The sequence below is a fragment of the Nuphar pumila genome, chromosome 4, assembly GCF_984573655.1.
Source record: "Nuphar pumila chromosome 4, dmNupPumi1.hap1.1, whole genome shotgun sequence".
NCBI classification, from domain to species: Eukaryota; Viridiplantae; Streptophyta; class Magnoliopsida; order Nymphaeales; family Nymphaeaceae; genus Nuphar; species Nuphar pumila.
In genome coordinates this window covers 34,079,292-34,098,207 of record NC_143252.1, presented here as the reverse complement: position 1 = coordinate 34,098,207, position 18,916 = coordinate 34,079,292, and the positions used below count along the sequence as shown (strand labels likewise).

Sequence of the window (18,916 nt, the reverse complement as noted above, 5' to 3'; positions counted from 1 at the left end):
TAACCAGTGGGGGTACGAAACGTACACTCGAGCTTATAAACAAAACTGAAAATGCCGAATGTTTAAGTACTCGACACAAAGTTGAACCAGAATTATGAGAAATTGTTGTCGGTGCCTTTGAGGCATTCGATGGGTAATGTGCATATACTAAGACCAACCTGAGTATGAATTGGGGTTTTGAAAGTCCCCTGTGGTGCAAAGACTTGCATATAAGAATAAATACACATTAAATATGGGATTCTGGGTATACCTGAAAGATGGTATATGTTACTGGTTTCCCAGGGTTCTAGGTACATCTGAAAGAAGATGTATGTTACTGGATCCAAACAAACAAGAATGAAAATTTATACACATATAAATTAAATATGGGATTCTGGGTATACCTGAAAGATGGTATATGTTACTGGTTTCCTAGGGTTCTGGGTACATCTGAAAGAAGATGTATGTTACTGGATCCAAACAAACAAGAATGAAGATTTATACACATATAAATTAAATATGTGGGATTCTGGGTATACCTGAAATATGGTATATGTTACTGGTTTCCCAGGGCTCTGGGTACACTTGAAAGATGGTGTATGTTACTGGACCCATGGTCTACCTTGGAGAGGGTAGGTGGTACAAGCTTCGTGGACATTCTTGTTCTTGTGAGAGCTAGGCGTCTCACCCTGTCCCCAGTCCACGAAGTTAGGGGACCAGGACTACCAGTATGTCCTAGGTGGTAGATCCAAGTCTTCTGCAGAAGTACAGGGTGCATCCTAATTTTTGTTCTAGCCACTGGGGAGTTCTCTCTCGGTCACTGACCGTCCCCTTTGGATATCCGTACGGCTAGTCATACGGGTTATTAAATAATAGACCCCCGTATGGTCTCGGTCCGCTACGAGGTCTATGCCTGTGCGTACCCACAGGGTAAGAGTAAGATAAGCATTAAATAAATTAAGTTGACTAAAAACTTATCTCTGAAGAATTACATTATGTTGAGTTGACTTTAGTAAAACTTGTGGAATCTACAGCTTGTATTAATGTGGATAAATATACATCTAGTTCAGTCATCCTTTGCACTGTATCATGAATTAGAAAGCATAATCATCTTCTTAGAATGTTATAAACTTTCATGCTAGTTATATCTGCAGTACTTGCACATATTTGTACACAGGTCACTGAGCACCACATATAAATATAATGCTTCTTACGCAGACAGGGGAGTCTGACCCTTCTGCTTTAAATGTTTTTCAGGTAGCAACTAATTGGAGCATCGGGGTGTCGTTTTGGATAAAGCCAAGAGATCTCATTTATTCAGTATTTTATGTTTGAACTCTGATTAGTAGATTTACATTTCTGTTATGGGATGTAATTAATGACATTAATGTTTCAATTAATGAATGGCATGTTTAGTACTTCTCTGTTTTACCCTGTAATGCGCCTGACTTGTGTTTTTCGCACTTTCGCTATTTCAAAAAAAAAAATTTTACTCCAAAATTTTTACTATAAAAAAAGTTGGGGCGTTACAGCTTTGGTATCAGAGCAGGACTGAATAATTTGAGATCTTGGCTCTTCCAACGACCGCGATGACTCTGTAAGTATGTAGAAAAGTTGTTTTGTAATGTAGAAACAAGAAACATATGAGTGTGTACGATTAATTCACAAAAATCATAACTCATGTTATAATGAATTTTATTTGCTCAAATAGATGGCGTGGGCAAATCGTTGCAACAATATTATGGAAACTCTACATAACCTGGCTGAAGTAGTAGGCCAGCAAGCTATGACAATGCAACAGATGGGCGACAATCTACAACATGTGGCCCATGAGAAGAGTACAAACGGTGGGACTATGTCCTACAAGAAATTCATGGACATGGATCCTCCTGCTTTATCCGGAAAGACGGATCCTGAAGCTGCTGAGAGTTGGATCCGGGAGATTGAACGTATCTTTCGTGTACTGGAGGTGCCCGAGGAGCGTCGGGTAGACTTTGGGACTTATCGTCTCAAGGATCATGCTGAAAAGTGGTGGGAAACCACCTGGGCGGTCAAGTTCCAGGATGGTCCTGTATCTTGGACGGAGTTCGTAGAGGTTTTTAACGTTGCCTACTTTTCGAAGCACGAGAGGGCAAAGAAGATGCAGAAGTTCTTGGACCTACAGCAGGGTGAGATGTCCCTCGTCGAGTACATCACTAAGTTTCACAGTTTGGAACGATATTGTCCAAATGTATATACATCGGATGAGGATCGAGCAATGAAATTTGCTCGAGGCTTGAAGGCGGGTTTGAGGAACCGTCTGTACACTAGAGGGCCCAAGAACCTCGATGAGGCTATCCAGGTAAAAGATCATTTCTTTTCATGGTATAAGTTGCATCAAAGTTTACAAGGTACCGTTAACCCTTAGATTGTAAAGGATTGTTCCTGTCTGTCTCGGACATACAGGTGGCGACTCTCCTTGATGACAACTGGAAGGAGGGACAAAAGTCGCAAAAGAACAAAATCGGGGTTCAGAAACCCGAGTTCAAGAAGGGGTTTGGTGGAAAACGTTTTAACCATCAAACCAAGAAACCAAGGCATGACGGAGGTACCCGACACATGCCAAGACAAAATCAAAGGTGTCAGAAGTGCAACCGTTTTCACCCCGGACAACAATGTCCCCGTGAGACAGGAAGATGTCTCTACTGTGGAAAGATGGGGCACTACATTAAGGAGTGTCGGAAGAAGCTGGCCGATGATGCACGGCGCGGCACTGGAGGACAACAGCCACAACAACATTGTGCACCACCACAGCCTCAGGCGGCCCCACAACGCATGACAGGACGTGTGTATGCTACTACAGTTGACCAACTGGAGAAGGGAGACCTTGTGCAAGGTACCGTACTTGTTTCGGGTCAAGCTGCCCTTGTCTTATTTGACTGTGGAGCTTCTCATTCCTTCATTTTATTATATTTTGCAAAACAACTTAGAATCCCCACAGAATCATTGAATCAAGAACTAGTAGTGTATAACCCTATAGGATTCAATGAAGATTGTGTGAACTATATGCCAGAAGTAGAAGTTATTTTAGGAGAACACAACTTATCTGCCAACCTAATCATACTTGATATGACCGAATACGATGTCATACTGGGTATGGATTGGCTCTTTGAGCACTATGCTAGAGTCCTCTGTAGAGAAGGAAAAGTAATTCTGTCTCGACCGGATATGCCGGAAGTGGAATTCCGATTAGCAAAGCCTGGAATCAAGAAAAGGGTTATTTTGACCCTCAAAGCCCAAAAGTATCTACGTCGGGGAGATATGGCTTTCCTAGTTAGTATGATCGGAGGTGAAACAAAACTAACTCCGCTTGAGGATTTGGAAATCGTCCGCGATTTTGCCGATGTATTTCCAGAAGAACTTCCTGGACTTCCTCCTCAGCGGGAAGTCGAGTTTGGGATCGAACTAATGCCAGGTACAAAGCCAATATCAAGAGCACCTTATCGGATGGCACCAGCAGAGTTAGAAGAACTGAAGAAGCAGTTGCAAGAACTGATGGAAAGTGGTTTTGTACGACCGAGTACGTCTCCATGGGGAGCACCGGTCCTGTTCGTGAAAAAGAAGGACGGGTCTATGAGACTATGCATAGACTATAGAATGTTGAACCAAGCAACTGTGAAGAACAAATATCCTCTACCCCGTATCGAGGACCTATTTGATCAATTGAAAAGAGCAAAAGTCTTTTCTAAGATTGATTTGAGGTCAGGTTATCACCAGTTGAGAATAAAAGATGAAGATATCCCAAAGTCAGCATTTCGAACCAGATATGGGCATTTTGAGTTTGTGGTAATGCCATTTGGACTCACTAATGCCCCAGCGGCATTCATGGACCTGATGAATCGGGTATTCAGGCCATACTTAGACTCCTTTGTCATCATCTTCATTGATGACATACTGATATACTCGGAAAATGTGGAGGAACACAAAGAACATCTGAAAATCGTTTTAGAAACCCTTCGGACACATCAATTATACGCAAAGTTCTCGAAATGCGAATTCTGGCTTGAAGAAGTCATGTTCCTTGGACATGTGATCTCGAAAGATGCAGTTTCAGTAGATCCTGCCAAAGTTAAAGCTGTGATGAATTGGTCACAACCAAAGAATGTCAACGAAATCCGAAGCTTCCTAGGATTAGCTGGCTACTATAGGCGATTCATTCAAGACTTCTCCCGAATTGCTATGCCAATGACAAAGCTTCTACGAAAAGGGGTAAAGTTTGAATGGAATGATAAAAGTGAAGAAAGTTTTCAAACCCTTAAAGCTAAGCTTACCACAGCTCCAGTGTTAGCCTTACCGTTTGGAAGCGGAGGATTCGTGGTGTACACGGACGCTTCTGGTACTGGACTAGGGTGTGTACTGATGCAGCATGGCAAAGTCATTGCCTATGCATCACGACAACTGAAGATTCATGAGAGGAACTACCCCACTCACGACCTGGAGTTGGCGGCCGTGGTTTTTGCTTTGAAGGTTTGGAGACATTATCTATATGGAGAGCAGTTCGAAGTCTTCACTGATCACAAGAGCTTGAAGTATCTATTTTCTCAGAAGGAACTTAATATGCGACAAAGAAGGTGGCTCGAGTTCATCAAGGACTACGAATTTACAATCTTGTACCATCCAGGGAAAGCAAATGTTGTTGCTGATGCCCTTAGTCGTAAGGCTGGGGGAAATCTTTCTAGCCTGGTAAATCTTGGATGGAAGATGATTTCTGAGTTCACAGAATGGAGACCTTTCTCAGATGATCACGGCGTACTTAGGCTGTCTAGCCTGACTGTACGATCAGAACTACGAGAGCGGATCATGATTAAGCAAAAAGAAGACTCGCAGTACGGAAAGATGGAGGCATTGGCGTTGCAAGAAGACACTGCTTTCCAGCGCAAGGAGGATGGAAGTATATGGTTTAAAGATCGACTATGGGTACCGAGTGATCCAGAGACCAGAGAAGAGTTATTGGGAGAGGCACATAAGAGCAAGTATACCATTCACCCGGGCAGTACCAAGATGTTCAAAGATCTTCAATACTGGTACTGGTGGAATGGTATGAAGCGCGACGTTGCAAGGTAACCAATTCACGAGAAAAAATTATGTGTTCTAATTAGGTTGTTCTTTCTATGATATAAGATCGAGATTATGCTAATTCTTGCTATCATTCTAAATACGTCGCAAAGTGCTTGACATGTCAACAAATCAAAATCGAGCATCAAAGGCCAGGAGGAACGATGTAGCTGATGGAAATTCCTCAATGGAAATAGGAACATATCACGATGGATTTTGTGATGGGGTTACCGCGAACCCGAAAGAACCATGACTCTATTTGGGTAGTGGTTGACCGACTCACTAAGTCAGCACATTTCCTACCGATGAGGAAGAATCAGTCACTTGAGAGCTTGACCGACCTGTATATCCAGGAGATAGTACGACTACATGGGGTGCCTGTCTCGATCATATCTGATAGATACCCTCGGTTTACCTCACGACTGTGGGGGCAGTTACAAAAGGCATTGGGAACTAAGTTGAAGTTCAACACTGCCTTTCATCCACAAACCGATGGACAGTCAGAAAGGACCATACAGACACTGGAGGACATGCTACGTGCCTGTATGTTGGATTGGAAAGGCGAATGGGATGCTCACGTGGTACTAGCAGAGTTCGCCTACAATAATAGCTACCATGCAAGTATTGGCATGGCGCCCTTCGAAGCACTGTATGGGCGGCCTTGTAGGTCACCAGTATATTGGGATGAAGTTGGCGAAATAACAGTTGAGTCACCAATGGTACTTCAACATTACACTGAACAAATACAGAAGATACGAGATTGACTTAGAGCAGCACAGAGTCGACAGAAAAGCTATGCAGATCAGCGACGCAGAGAGCTTAGCTTCGAAGTGGGAGATGCAGTATTTGTCAAGGTATCGCCGACCAAGAGCGTTTTCAGATTCGGAAAGAGGGGAAAGTTGAGTCCTAGATATGTCAGACCTTTCCCAATATTGGAGCGGATCGGCGAAACTGCTTATCGAGTTGAGTTACCATCTCAACTTGCCAAGATTCATAATGTATTTCACGTATCAATGTTGAGAAAATACATTCAAGATCCGTCACACGTGATTCAGTTTGAGGACATCAGTGTGCAAGAAGATCTGACCGTAGAAGAGAGACCGGTCGAAATCGTAGATCGCAGTGAGCGGGTGATGCGAAACAAGATCATCCCACTAGTCAAAGTGAGATGGAGACATCATGGCTTAGAAGAATGCACGTGGGAACCGAAAGCAGCAATGAAGGACAAGTACCCTCAATTGTTTGATTGATATGTATTACAAATTTCGCGGACGAAATTTCTTTTTAGAGGAGAAGGATGTAAAACCCATGAAATTTATGAAATTCTAAATGAAAAAAAAGGGATCTGTTATGTGAAATAGTAAGATTTTAAGTTAGACAGTACAATTTTTATGACTTATGGTTTCTAGAACGAAACCGATAATAAACTCTCACAAGTGGTTTTGGATCCGGATCTTGGTGAGATCCGATGATCCGACCCGATTCACTAGTCTAAGTAAGGAAACCTGATGCTTTCGGGATGATAGCGTGAGATCCGAAGCACATTTAAAGTAAGCGAGTGCAAGTTTAAAACCAACGAGTGAAAAGTCCACTTGAAAATGGAAGAAATCCATCAACAAGGAAAAATGTGCCAATATGACATAAAAAGAATATTTTCGCAAAAGTAAACAATAAGTGGTGAAGTGGAGTTATGGTAGGACGCACAGTGTTGTAGAGTTGCAACCCAAGTTCAAAACCCCTTGTGCACAAATTTATTTTTTTTCAAGAAAGTGATGATTTCTACCTTGGTGAAAAGGGTAAAAACGTGGGCTCAAATTAAACCCTACCTTTTTGGTCTTTCTCCACCAAAAACATGAGCAACTCCTCTCACCTTACCAAAAATAGAGGGGAATCCCATGCATCAGGGGATGAGGGGTACCACAATAAGGAAAAAAGAGAGTGGAAGTTGAAAAAAATGACACATGGAGTAAAGGGCAAAATCGGAAGAGATGCTATCCCAACAAAGATCGTGGGATTTGGAGGAGATTTTTTTTAGGGTTGAGTTTTAAAACTCCACCTAAGAAAGAGGAGACAAATCAAGAAGTTTTTCTTTTAGAAATCGTGAAACACGGTTTTCTCTCTCTCTCTCTCTCTCTCTCTCTCTCTCTCTCTCTCGGTGGTGGTCGACCTCCATTGGTGGACGGTGTGGACCTCCCTTGCTGAACGCGTGAATATTCATTATCGACGAGGGGTGCCGCTCTAACGAAGAGAAGGGGTTGCAGCCTTGCCGTCGTGAGACTCCAAAGAGGTAAGGAGCATTGCTATTTGTATGTAAGTGCTTGATGCCTTGTTGCACATCTATGTTGCAATAACATGGAGCTTACGCGACAAGCACCACCTATATGTAGGTATGTTTAGGGCCTTGAGACCCAGGTGACATGAGTTGAAACACCTACTTGCGAATAGGTCAATATGTAGTGGTTCAGCCAATGGTTCTCACCCTTGGCCAACGTTGGGGCACTGTGGTGTTCTTTGTAAGGGCATTTTGTTTCTATATGTGTACCTGGTAATATGTAGTACTCATATCAAAACCTACAGTTCGAATCTATGTAGGAAAATGCATATATTTTTGGTGTGGGTGTTAGCCATGACGGATTCAAGATCGAAACAAAAATAAAGTAGGCAAATGGCGTGGAACCTTAAGTATCTTGGATTATTATTCATGAAATTATTGTTTGGTTGTATTTTCATGTTCAATACACCTTTCCTACTTTGTAGATCGAATGGTTTTAATCAAGTCTGAAGTTATGTATACGTGATTGCTATTTCACATCATGGTAAAATAAAGATATATTATTCCTATTGGGTAATTCGATTAGATTCGATGTTTTTGAGTGTGGAATGCACTCATATTTATAGTTGAAAGATTCCATACATTAAGGATGAAAGGGGTGGCAAAACAGTCCATTTAGAATGATCAAAATGTTTGAAAAATAAAAAGATACGCCCTTTTAAAAAGTTACAGAAAAATGGCAAAATTAGTCGACTGAGACAATAGTTAGTCGACTGATAAACCTTCAGTCGACTACTACAGAAATTTCCAGAAAACAGTCGACTGATAAAACCTTCAGTCGACTGATGCATTTTTTTCAGAAAATAGACATTCTGATCAGTCGACTGATAAAACCTTCAGTCGACTGATGCTAAATTTTTTCCAGAAAATAGACATTTTGATCAGTCGACTGATGCTAAATTTTTTCCAGAAAACAGATATTCTGATCAGTCGACTGATAAAACCTTCAGTCGACTAATGCTAAAATTTTCAGAAAATTGATATTATGTTCAGTCGACTGATAAACCCTTCAGTCGACTGCTGCTAAATTTAAAAAAAAAATGGACATTCTGTCCGGTCGACTGATAAAACTTTCGGTCGACTAATTTTATGATCAGTCGACTGATAAACCCTTCAATCGACTGCTGCTAAACTTTTCCAGAAAACAGACATTCTGTCCGGTCGACTGATAAATTCTTCGGTCGACTAATTTTACAAAAAAAAAATTATAACGTTTTGCTTAGAAGATTTGAATCCAAAAGGGTTGGTCGACCGGTGAGCCTATTGGTCGACTAATAAACATGAAAATTTGAGTAAAGAGTTTTCTAAAAGGATTTTCATGAAGGGGTTCTTTTAAAAAAGTTTTCTAAAGACTTTTTAGGCGAAATGCAACTGAAATATCTATGAAAAAAATAGTTTTGATGGTAAACTAAATAAGTGATTCACATATGGACTTTAAGATTATGTCCAATACATGAAACACAAATGATAAAGTTGGATATTGCCATGTTGCGGCATAACCAGTGGGGGTACGAAACGTACACTCGAGCTCATAAACAAAACTGAAAATGCCGAATGTTTAAGTACTCGACACAAAGTTGAACCAGAATTATGAGAAATTGTTGTCGGTGCCTTTGAGGCATTCGATGGGTAATGTGCATATACTAAGACCAACTTGAGTATGAATTGGGGTTTTGAAAGTCCTCTGTGGTGCAAAGACTTGCATATAAGAATAAATACACATTAAATATGGGATTCTGGGTATACCTGAAAGATGGTATATGTTACTGGTTTCCCAGGGTTCTGGGTACATCTGAAAGAAGATGTATGTTACTGGATCCAAACAAACAAGAATGAAAATTTATACACATATAAATTAAATATGGGATTCTGGGTATACCTGAAAGATGGTATATGTTACTGGTTTCCTAGGGTTCTGGGTACATCTGAAAGAAGATGTATGTTACTGGATCCAAACAAACAAGAATGAAGATTTATACACATATAAATTAAATATGTGGGATTCTGGGTATACCTGAAATATGGTATATGTTACTGGTTTCACAGGGCTCTGGGTACACTTGAAAGATGGTGTATGTTACTGGACCCATGGTCTACCTTGGAGAGGGTAGGTGGTACAAGCTTCGTGGACATTCTTGTTCTTGTGAGAGCTAGGCGTCTCACCCTGTCCCCAGTCCACGAAGTTAGGGGACCAGGACTACCAGTATGTCCTAGGTGGTAGATCCAAGTCTTCTGCAGAAGTACAGGGTGCATCCTAATTTTTGTTCTAGCCACTGGGGAGTTCTCTCTCGGTCACTGACCGTCCCCTTTGGATATCCGTACGGCTAGTCATACGGGTTATTAAATAATAGACCCCCGTATGGTCTCGGTCCGTTACAAGGTCTATGCCTGTGCGTACCCACAGGGTAAGAGTAAGATAAACATTAAATAAATTAAGTTGACTAGAAACTTATCTCTGAAGAATTACATTCTGTTGAGTTGACTTTAGTAAAACTTGTGGAATCTACAACTTGTATTAATGTGGATAAATATACCTCTAGTTCAGTCATCCTTTGCACTGTATCATGAATTAGAAAGCATAATCATCTTCTTAGAATGTTATAAACTTTCATGCTAGTTATATCTGCAGTACTTGCATATATTTGTACACAGGTCACTGAGCACCACATATAAATATAATGCTTCTTACGCAGACAGGGGAGTCTGACCCTTCTGCTTTAAATGTTTTTCAGGTAGCAACTAATTGGAGCATCGGGGTGTCGTTTTGGATAAAGCCAAGAGATCTCATTTATTCAGTATTTTATGTTTGAACTTTGATTAGTAGATTTACATTTCTGTTATGGGATGTAATTAATGACATTAATGTTTCAATTAATGAATGGCATGTTTAGTACTTCTCTGTTTTACCCTGTAATGCGCCTGACTTGTGTTTTTCGCACTTCCGCTATTTCAAAAAAAAAAAAATTTACTCCAAAATTTTTACTATAAAAAAAGTTGGGGCGTTACAGCTAGACTCAGTGGAGGCCTACCTTTCCTTGCTGCAACCACTAGGTGATGTGGCACCAACCTATCCTCTTGAGAGCTACGTAGGCGAGGGATTCAGTTGACCTTCCTCCCAACCACTGTGGTAGCACCCTGCGTGCTACCATACCTTGATAATTCACTTTAGCACGTGAAATGGGCATTATGGTATGTTTCAAAGATCATATGCAAAAAGAATTTATGGTTGTTTGTGTATCAAATTTGGTTGCTAAGGTACATTCCACAATTTGGCACGATCTTGATGCGAAACATGTATGGTGTGCTTAGTTGATACAATTCACGTTTGAGTACGTTTAAGAGATTGTCAAAAGTATGCCGATGAAATCGAAACACTTACATAAGCACTTGTCTCATGAATGATGTTAATGGAATTGACACACTTTTTACAACACACGCGATTATGCCATATCACACGTTCACTACTTGACACAACAGTGAGATTTCTATCATATGCATGGTATTCAACATTGTGATGTTTTTAAATTATGCTTAATGAAGCACCTTACATGGCATAGTTACAAATTTTACATTGTAAGCATGATGATTTAAGTCTCGTAAGTTTTCATAACATGTCGTATAAATTATAGAAATGACAACATGCTTCTTGATAGTTTCACGAGCACTTTGGCACATCATGTCACAAAACTAAAATGTGTTGAATTAAACATGTATGTATATTAAGTATCTTATTCTTCAAGATGTTCTTATCATGCTATGAATGCTTAATGGATTTGCATGCATTTATAGTTGACACATGATGCACACTTGATTCGTCCTGAATATGCAAAGGGGACATGGGGTACATAGTATGGATATGAATATCTTTAGAGACTGTTGTATGTTGTAATCTTTTTAACAAGCTATGTGTGGACATTGGACCCACCTCGTGAGTTGAACTTACTGGTTTGAAATATATCATACACCCCTTAAAATGATAATGTTGATGAATGTCGCCTTCACCGGCGAAGTGCACCTCTTAGCTTGTTTGTGCTAGAGCACGTGAATGAGCAGGCTAGACCTTTGAGTGTGTTCGTGTTGCCCTATGGGGAACATAAGGCCAGATGGGCTTAAGTGCCTCGAAATGAGAGAATATTTACTAACTAAAGCCCTAAAAAGATAAATCACTTGGTCGCCCATTCACAAAACGGTTCACCTTGGAGAGGGTGGATGATACAACCCTGAGTGACCGGTCGATTTTATGACACATTTTAATGAGCAAAGGCGTCCTTTGACCTTAAGTCACTCAGAGTTAGGAAGGTAGAGGTGACCCTTTTGAGGTGCCTCAGATACTGCAGTAGTGTGGATTGCAATCTGTCACCTATGTGAGGTTTTCTCTCATCTACGGACTGCTCTAATGAGGTTTACTCGGTCTGTAGGTACCCCAGTTATCACATAATATAGAATAATAAAATGCTGACGGTATTTTTCACAGAATATGAGGTTCCTTCGCGTACACGAAGGAGTAATCAAGACAAAACAATTAAACTAACTTTTTAACTACTAACTTATGAATTAATGCTTATGTCGTAGTTCAATTCTTAGTTCTTTAACTACTTAGTTGTTTAGATGCTTAATTTCACTGTCTCAGCATGCTAATTACTTGATGTTATCGCCTATTACTTCCGTTGCTTACTGTTCTTTACTTGTTACTGTTGTACTTGTTTAATTATTGCAAATGTTTCTTACTGTTCCATCATGCTAAGGTTACTTATGATAGTTAGCTTATTGATATTTGCATTCATGCTATTATTGCTTGTGTTTTCATAAATGGATAGTTATAGATATTATCTCACCAACTCGCAAGAGTACTGACCCTGTTTCATGGATATACATGTGATGATTGCTAGAGGTGCGATCGTGACGGCTGAGCAGCAAAGACTTTTGACCCACACTTTGGACGTACGCGGTCTTGGCAGATGGTTTGAAAAGAATCTTCTACTTTTGTTTGGAGAGACCTTTTTGTAAATGAATTGATGTGCATTTTTATTGGTCTCATTTTGTAAATCAATAGTGAAAGAAAGTTTCTTTTTGTTGATCACTCTGTAACTCGCTCAAACTTTTTCAACTGATTTCTCTTATAGTTCTTTTGCTTGCGCAATGTTTTCAAAAAAAAAAATTCTAAAAAAATCCAAGGATTTTACAAGTTGGGAATTTGGGGCGTTCAAGGGGGTCTGCCTAACCCCAACTTGCCTTTAAAAAAAAAACACTTGCTATTGCTGGACGTGTTGCGCTGGTCAGACACTCTCTCTATGGTATGCCTTCTCGCTATATGCAAAATATTTTCCATTCCCAAAAAAGTAGAGAAAGGCTCATAAAAAAAATTTCAGCATTTCATTTGGGTTGGTGCACCTGAGGGGAGATCCAATAATCGGGTGAGATGGACCACAGCGGGGGTCACCCGTGTGGCCATTGGAATTTGGGGGTGGTTGTGAGGGTGCTGAGATGAAGTTTCCGCATCAAACCTCACTGGAGCCCATGGGTTTGTTCGTAGCTTTCAGAGGTGGGCCACTATGGCAGGGTGGTCGTGGGGCCCCACCCCAGGGTCTTCCTTGCTTCGGCTTCATAAAAAAAAATTCTGGTAAGATGGGATTGTGTCTCTAGGCATAAAGGCTTTGAAGCATAGGCGGAGCTGGACTGGGCTGTAGCCTAGTCCTGCCTCCCGAAACAGTTAATTTTTTTTTTTTGTAAAAGCCCAGCCCTGATTCCATATGAAATAGATTTTTATCCATTTTTTAGCCCAGTCCTAGCCCAGCCCTCACTGCAGCAAATAATTTGATTTGTCCATATGAAATAGTTTTTTATTAATAATTGTAGCCATTTTTTTATTTTATCTCATAATACACTTTTTGGTGGGTTCCACAACTTGCACAGGAGACGGCGGGATTGAAACAATGAACAGTTGGGATATCAGATCACTTTTCACTACAAAAAATGGAGAAATAGCAACGGGTGGCAGTTTGTGGCTATTGCATATTGCATTGTGGTGAGGGTTCTGCCCGTTGTTAAAAACACTCACTGAGAAAAAAAAAGTGAGAGACGAGATTTCAACCGGTGTCGGCTTAACCAAAGCAATTTCATTTCAACCCTTCAGACCCACCCCTATGGGACTAGAGTGCTCAAGAGAGGCTAGAAAACTCTAAAAGTAACTTGGGATGCCAAGCAAGGAAGGATGGGGGTATTTTATAGCTTTGGACCCTCCTTCAAAGCCTTAAAATCATGTCCCCACGCTCCCTAGAAGGCATTGCCGCCGGCCCCCAAGAGGGGCTGCATGGCGGCAATAATGGGTATTGCACCTAGAAGCAATACACATATTGCCGCCAGGAGATGGTAGTCTATACACACAATTGTTGTCAGCCTTGGTTGGTTGTGCCCTTCTTCGGGTGTGGTGTTCCAGCCATAGCTCCCAAACCATGCATTGCGTGGTTAAGTGTGTTGTTAACCTTTTCCTTTTAAAAAAACTCTTTTTTTGAGCTTAGAGTCAAAATCGGCCATTTGGTTAGCAAAAATTGATTTGAAGTGATTCTTATTTTTTAAAATTATTTTTTGAAACTAAAACTTGTTTTGCTCGTAACTTTTTGTAATGTTTATTGGGAGGTGTACTTTTGAAAACCAATTACCGTAAAATCTAAATTTTAGCAAAAAAAATGCTTCAAAATATGTTAGCATTCATTGCGAGAGTTTTATAAAAAAGGTTCTCTCTCATTATTCAAATAAATTGTATCCAAAGTATTGATCAACCTTATGTAAAACGGATCATTTTGCGAAGTATATCTCGCTCCTTGCATGCGATAACTCTTTCAGTTCACATCAGAAAGCTTTGGAGTGTGAACAAGCCATCCCATTTCCGGTTAGTCATAGTGGTGACTTAAGTCACCCATAAAATTCTGGGTGTCAACAATATACAGTGGATAATTATGCTAAGTAATTGATGATTTTTTTATGGTTGAGAGACTGACCATTTTAATGAATAACTGTTGATACGCTGAAAGAGTCCGCGCTGAACAACATTTCAACTCAACTCATTAGTGGATTTCTTTTTTTTTGAGGGAACACTCATTAGTGGATTTCATATTGCATTTGTTTGGATAAACATAAATGTGTAATCACCACCATAGTGCACTAAGTAGGCCTAGGGGTGGCAAAATCTGACACAACCCGCCAACCCGCTTCTTAGCCGGGTTCGGGTTTGGCTTAAACGGGTTCATGTCGTAAATGGGTCGACCCGCCTAACCCATTTATTAAATGGGTCGGGTTCGTGTTAGGAGTATGCCAACCCGGCTGACCCGTTTAATAAACGGGTTAGGCGGGCCAGTCAACCCGTTTACCCAAACCCGACCCACCAACCCGTTTACCCGACCCGACCCGCTCACCAACCCGTTTACTCGAACTCGACCCGCCAACCCATTTACCCGAACCTGACCCGCCAACTAACCCGTCAACCCGTTTACCCAACCCAACCCATTTATTAAATGGGTTAACAGTGTCGTGTCAGGTTACTCGTTTAATAAATGGGTCGGGTTCGTGTTTGCCACAGCCGACCCGTTTAATAAACGGGTCGGGTTCGTGTTTGCCACAGCCGACCCGTTTAATAAACGGGTTGGGTTCGTGTTGAGGTATGCTGACCCGCCAACCGGACCCGATTGCCACCCCTAAGTAAGCCCACCCCTATATGCACAATTTTTGAGTAATTTATAGAAAGCGGTCTAACTTATTGGATATGTACAAAAAGTTGTCCCATGTTGTTACGTTTAAATAGGGGTGGGCATAGGGGCCGGACCCGCTTACTATTGGGCTGGGTTTTGGCCAGGTGCCCGACCCATAATTGGCCCAATGGGCCAATAAGCGGGCCAGCCCAATTTTTAAAATGTATACATGCTTGCCTGAAATTATAAGTTAATGAGATAATAGTAAGTTTTTATGCAACTAATTCTTAATTAGTGCAACAAATTAGGTAAATAATAATAATTAACAAATAGCAAATTTTCATACAGGTAAATAATAATAGTTATCCAAGTTACTAACGGCTAGTTAATTTTTAAAAAATTTATATTATTAAAAAATAATAAATAACTCAGGCCCATAGGACTGGCCCGATAGCACGGTCCAGCTTGAGCCTGACCCACGTATATAACGAGCTGGGTTTCAGCCTGGTACTTAATGGGCCTGGGCCTAAAATCATGGCCGAAACCTAGCCCATGGCAGGCCGGGTCGGCTTGGCCCATCGGGCTTTTCGGCCGATTGTACCCACCCTTACGTTTAACCGTCCCTTTCTTTAAACAATTCATCTTATGTAGTCTAGTGAGTGTTTATGCATTTGAAGAAGTAGCAGTTGCCAAATCTATGATTTAGTATAAATACAAAGAAGACAGGGCTTCACTTCCCATCCCAAATGCATAAACGCCCTTCCCTGCATCAAGATTCAAAACAAGGCCACCAAGATAGTTTGACCAAAATTTTACCTGAGAGACCACCAAATGCATAAACGCCCATCCCAGCACCCAGATTCCAAACAGGACCTTAAACAAATAGAAATTGTGGGCATTTCAGTCAATTTCTTGAAGGCAAATAACTTCTTTTAAGGCTACACGTCTTTGAATTATAATATATAAAAAGCAAACAACTAAAAGTAATAATGAGAGCAGTAGGCTGCTTTTTGTGAATAGCTCATAAGTTGACAGTTTTTTGTAAATTATTCAATGATTTTTTCATCACCCATTTTCAATAAATCTTTTTTTTTTCTGTTTTTGTTAGTTAATTAATTTCCTGACAGCGTGGACTTCTCTCATGAAAATTGGTTGAAATAAATAGGACCTTAAAGAAATATTTATACTAAATATTATAGTAAGATCTTAACTGAATCACATGTCAATAATCTATGCCAACTGCACAAAACCAATTAATATTAATTTGGTCAATTATCAGGAAAGATGAAAGTATTTTGTTCTTTGGGGGTGAAAACCTTCAATGGAGCAGGACACTACGCATTGCAGCAGTTTAGTTTTTTCAAAGCAACAAATGGGTCTCAAGTTCGAAGTTCGAAACCCAATAAGGGCGTCCTTTGCTGCAAGGTCCAAGCTGAAAGATGGGTGTACTTTTTGATGGGCAGGGGAACCTCGAGGTTTTACCAACCGAGGCCAGTCAAAGTACAGTCAGTAATGAGAGGGTTTTTCCTTTTTTCTTTTTAAATTTATAACCCGCAGAAACTGCACCCGGCACAAAGACCTAGTAGTGCTGGCTCAACCTGCCATACCTTTTTTTTCTAAATCAAGGCAGAGGGTTTTTCCCTTGATCTAGCAAAAAAAAAAAGTGAGTAAAAAAAATCAATACTTATATTAAGAATCATGCCACTATGTCTTTTGTGTTACTTGGTGATAGCACTACCGTAATCGGATTAAAGGAAAAAAGATCTTCACTTTTAGTTGGACGCAGGGATGGCAGTGGATAAGGGAGAAAGGGGGGGCCGTCTCGCCTAGCTCTTTTGTATGGAGGTCATGAAATGGGGATGAAGGTTAAAATCAAAACCTTTGCGGGATGAACTTACGCTTTCCCTCGCCCCATCCCTCCCTTGTCCCGTCCTATTCCCAATCCTTCTTTAGGGATGACGATGGATCGAAGGGAAACTGGGTCCCACCTCGCCTCGTCCCGTTTGGACCAGGGATGGCAGACATAAAATGGAGATGAAGGTTAAAATCAAAACTTGTGCAGGGATGAAGGCGGGATGAAGGTTAAAATCAAAACCCATGCAGGGATGAAGATAAGGATAGAGGGCAGGATTTTGAGACGGGACAGGGGTAGAGACCTTGTTCCCCACCCGGGTCCACTGCCATCTCTAGTTGGAGGATGAACTCCGCAGCAGTGTTGTGTGTATCGGTGAGTATGGGCCGGCAGAAAATTGATACATTTCACTCTTGAATGGCTATTTTTAATAAATATAAAATACTTAAAAAAAAAAATATTATTTTGACAACATTGCTCTGCAGGAAAACAATGTCCCTCGGATCTTTCTTAAAGCTGGCTTCAAGAACCACCATGAAAGTTTTCTTTTTTCTTAAAAGAAAGAAAAAAAGCTTCCCACTTGATAGAAGGACTTTGAATTGGTCTTTTGACCGAGGAGCTTGATGTGGTCAAGATTCGTTTTAGATCTTGTGACTAAGTCGAGCTTAATCAGCTGAGCACAAGCTGACTTGTGTAAAAAAAGAAAAAATTATCGCGAAAACGGCAAAAAATTGTTAAAACTGAATACATTATTTGAAAGGTTTTGCATTAAAAAATGGCTGAAAATGGTATAAGAAAACGAGTCGAAAAAAGGTCGGCAAAAAATACATATGAGTTTAATTCGGCTTTAATTTTATAAATTGGAGCAAAAAATTTGACATATATATGAGCTTTTTCATGAAAAATAAGTTAGGTTACAAGAACTATGAGATTCGAATTGAAGAATGGTTATGATATGAATCTAAGATCTGATTTAATTGGATCAGTAATTGAGTTATTTTAAACAATATTTTGTTTAAATGTAGATTTTCTTGTTATAAATGATTCTTTTAAAAAGAACACATTTTTTTGTTGATGTTTTGAAAAGACGGAATTCCAGTTTTTTTTTTTTCAAAGTTTTATTGAAATGAACCTGTTTAAACAGAGTTTTGCTAACAATGGCTGCATGTTGGGTTAGGTGATATGATTCATTCATCTTTTTTCTTTGGGGTTAGTGAGTAATTTGTTATTTGAGTTTTATTTGTAGAAGTTGATATTAAAGGGCATTTTATTTTTAAAAGTTTTGCACATCCATACTCTAAGACCCAAAGGTGTTTTTGGGAGTGTTTGACATCAAAAATCTTAGGTGGTGAAAGTACATTGTGGCAGTATCTTTTGGTGGGATTGTTGATTGTATTTGTAGGGTGTTGGGCCTTCATTTGATTGAGAATGTAAGGTTGTTGATCCTTCGTTGTAATTTCCTTGTGATCTCTTTATTGGAATCTTGTTTGCAGGTTTTGCCTGTGGATGTGATCCTTTGTGAGTGAACCACTTAAATCTTGGTGTGGTAATTTATGCTTTTTTGTTTTTTTATCTTCTTATTGTTTTTGTGTGCATTTGTTTTTGAACGGTCTGGTGGGTTGTTTAAATTTGTTGAAATCAAATTTGAGCAATTAGATTCGTGGTTGTTTAGCCACAACACTTCAAGTAATAGGACTTGAACTCTACACCTTTTGAGTTGATGTCAAACTGACTTGTTTACCAAAAGATACATTGATCAAAAGTTAACAACAATGGAATTCGAACTCTACATCTACTGTTTGTAAATGAAACATTAACTCTATGATGTAAAGCTGGCTAGAGCATTTAACCTGTCCCATGTGGTTAGCTTATCGAGTCTATTTTATGAGTTCAAACAAATTCTTTGCAAACTATACAGCAACTTGTTTACCCACTCTATGTTTCTCTTTCTCCAAGTTGATTGTCTGTTTTCAA

General features: G+C 40.0%; 1 protein-coding gene across 1 annotated transcript; it reads left to right on the top strand.

Annotated features, from left to right (window-relative positions):
* The first annotated feature begins 1,858 nt into the window (after positions 1-1,858).
* LOC149839925 (uncharacterized) lies at positions 1,859-18,464 on the top strand. The gene is made up of 3 exons (XM_090004953.1): positions 1,859-2,320; positions 2,425-2,566; positions 18,436-18,464. The coding sequence occupies exons 1-3, from the start codon at positions 1,859-1,861 to the stop codon at positions 18,462-18,464; spliced, it is 633 nt and encodes a 210-aa protein (XP_089861079.1).
* The last annotated feature ends 452 nt before the right edge of the window (positions 18,465-18,916 follow it).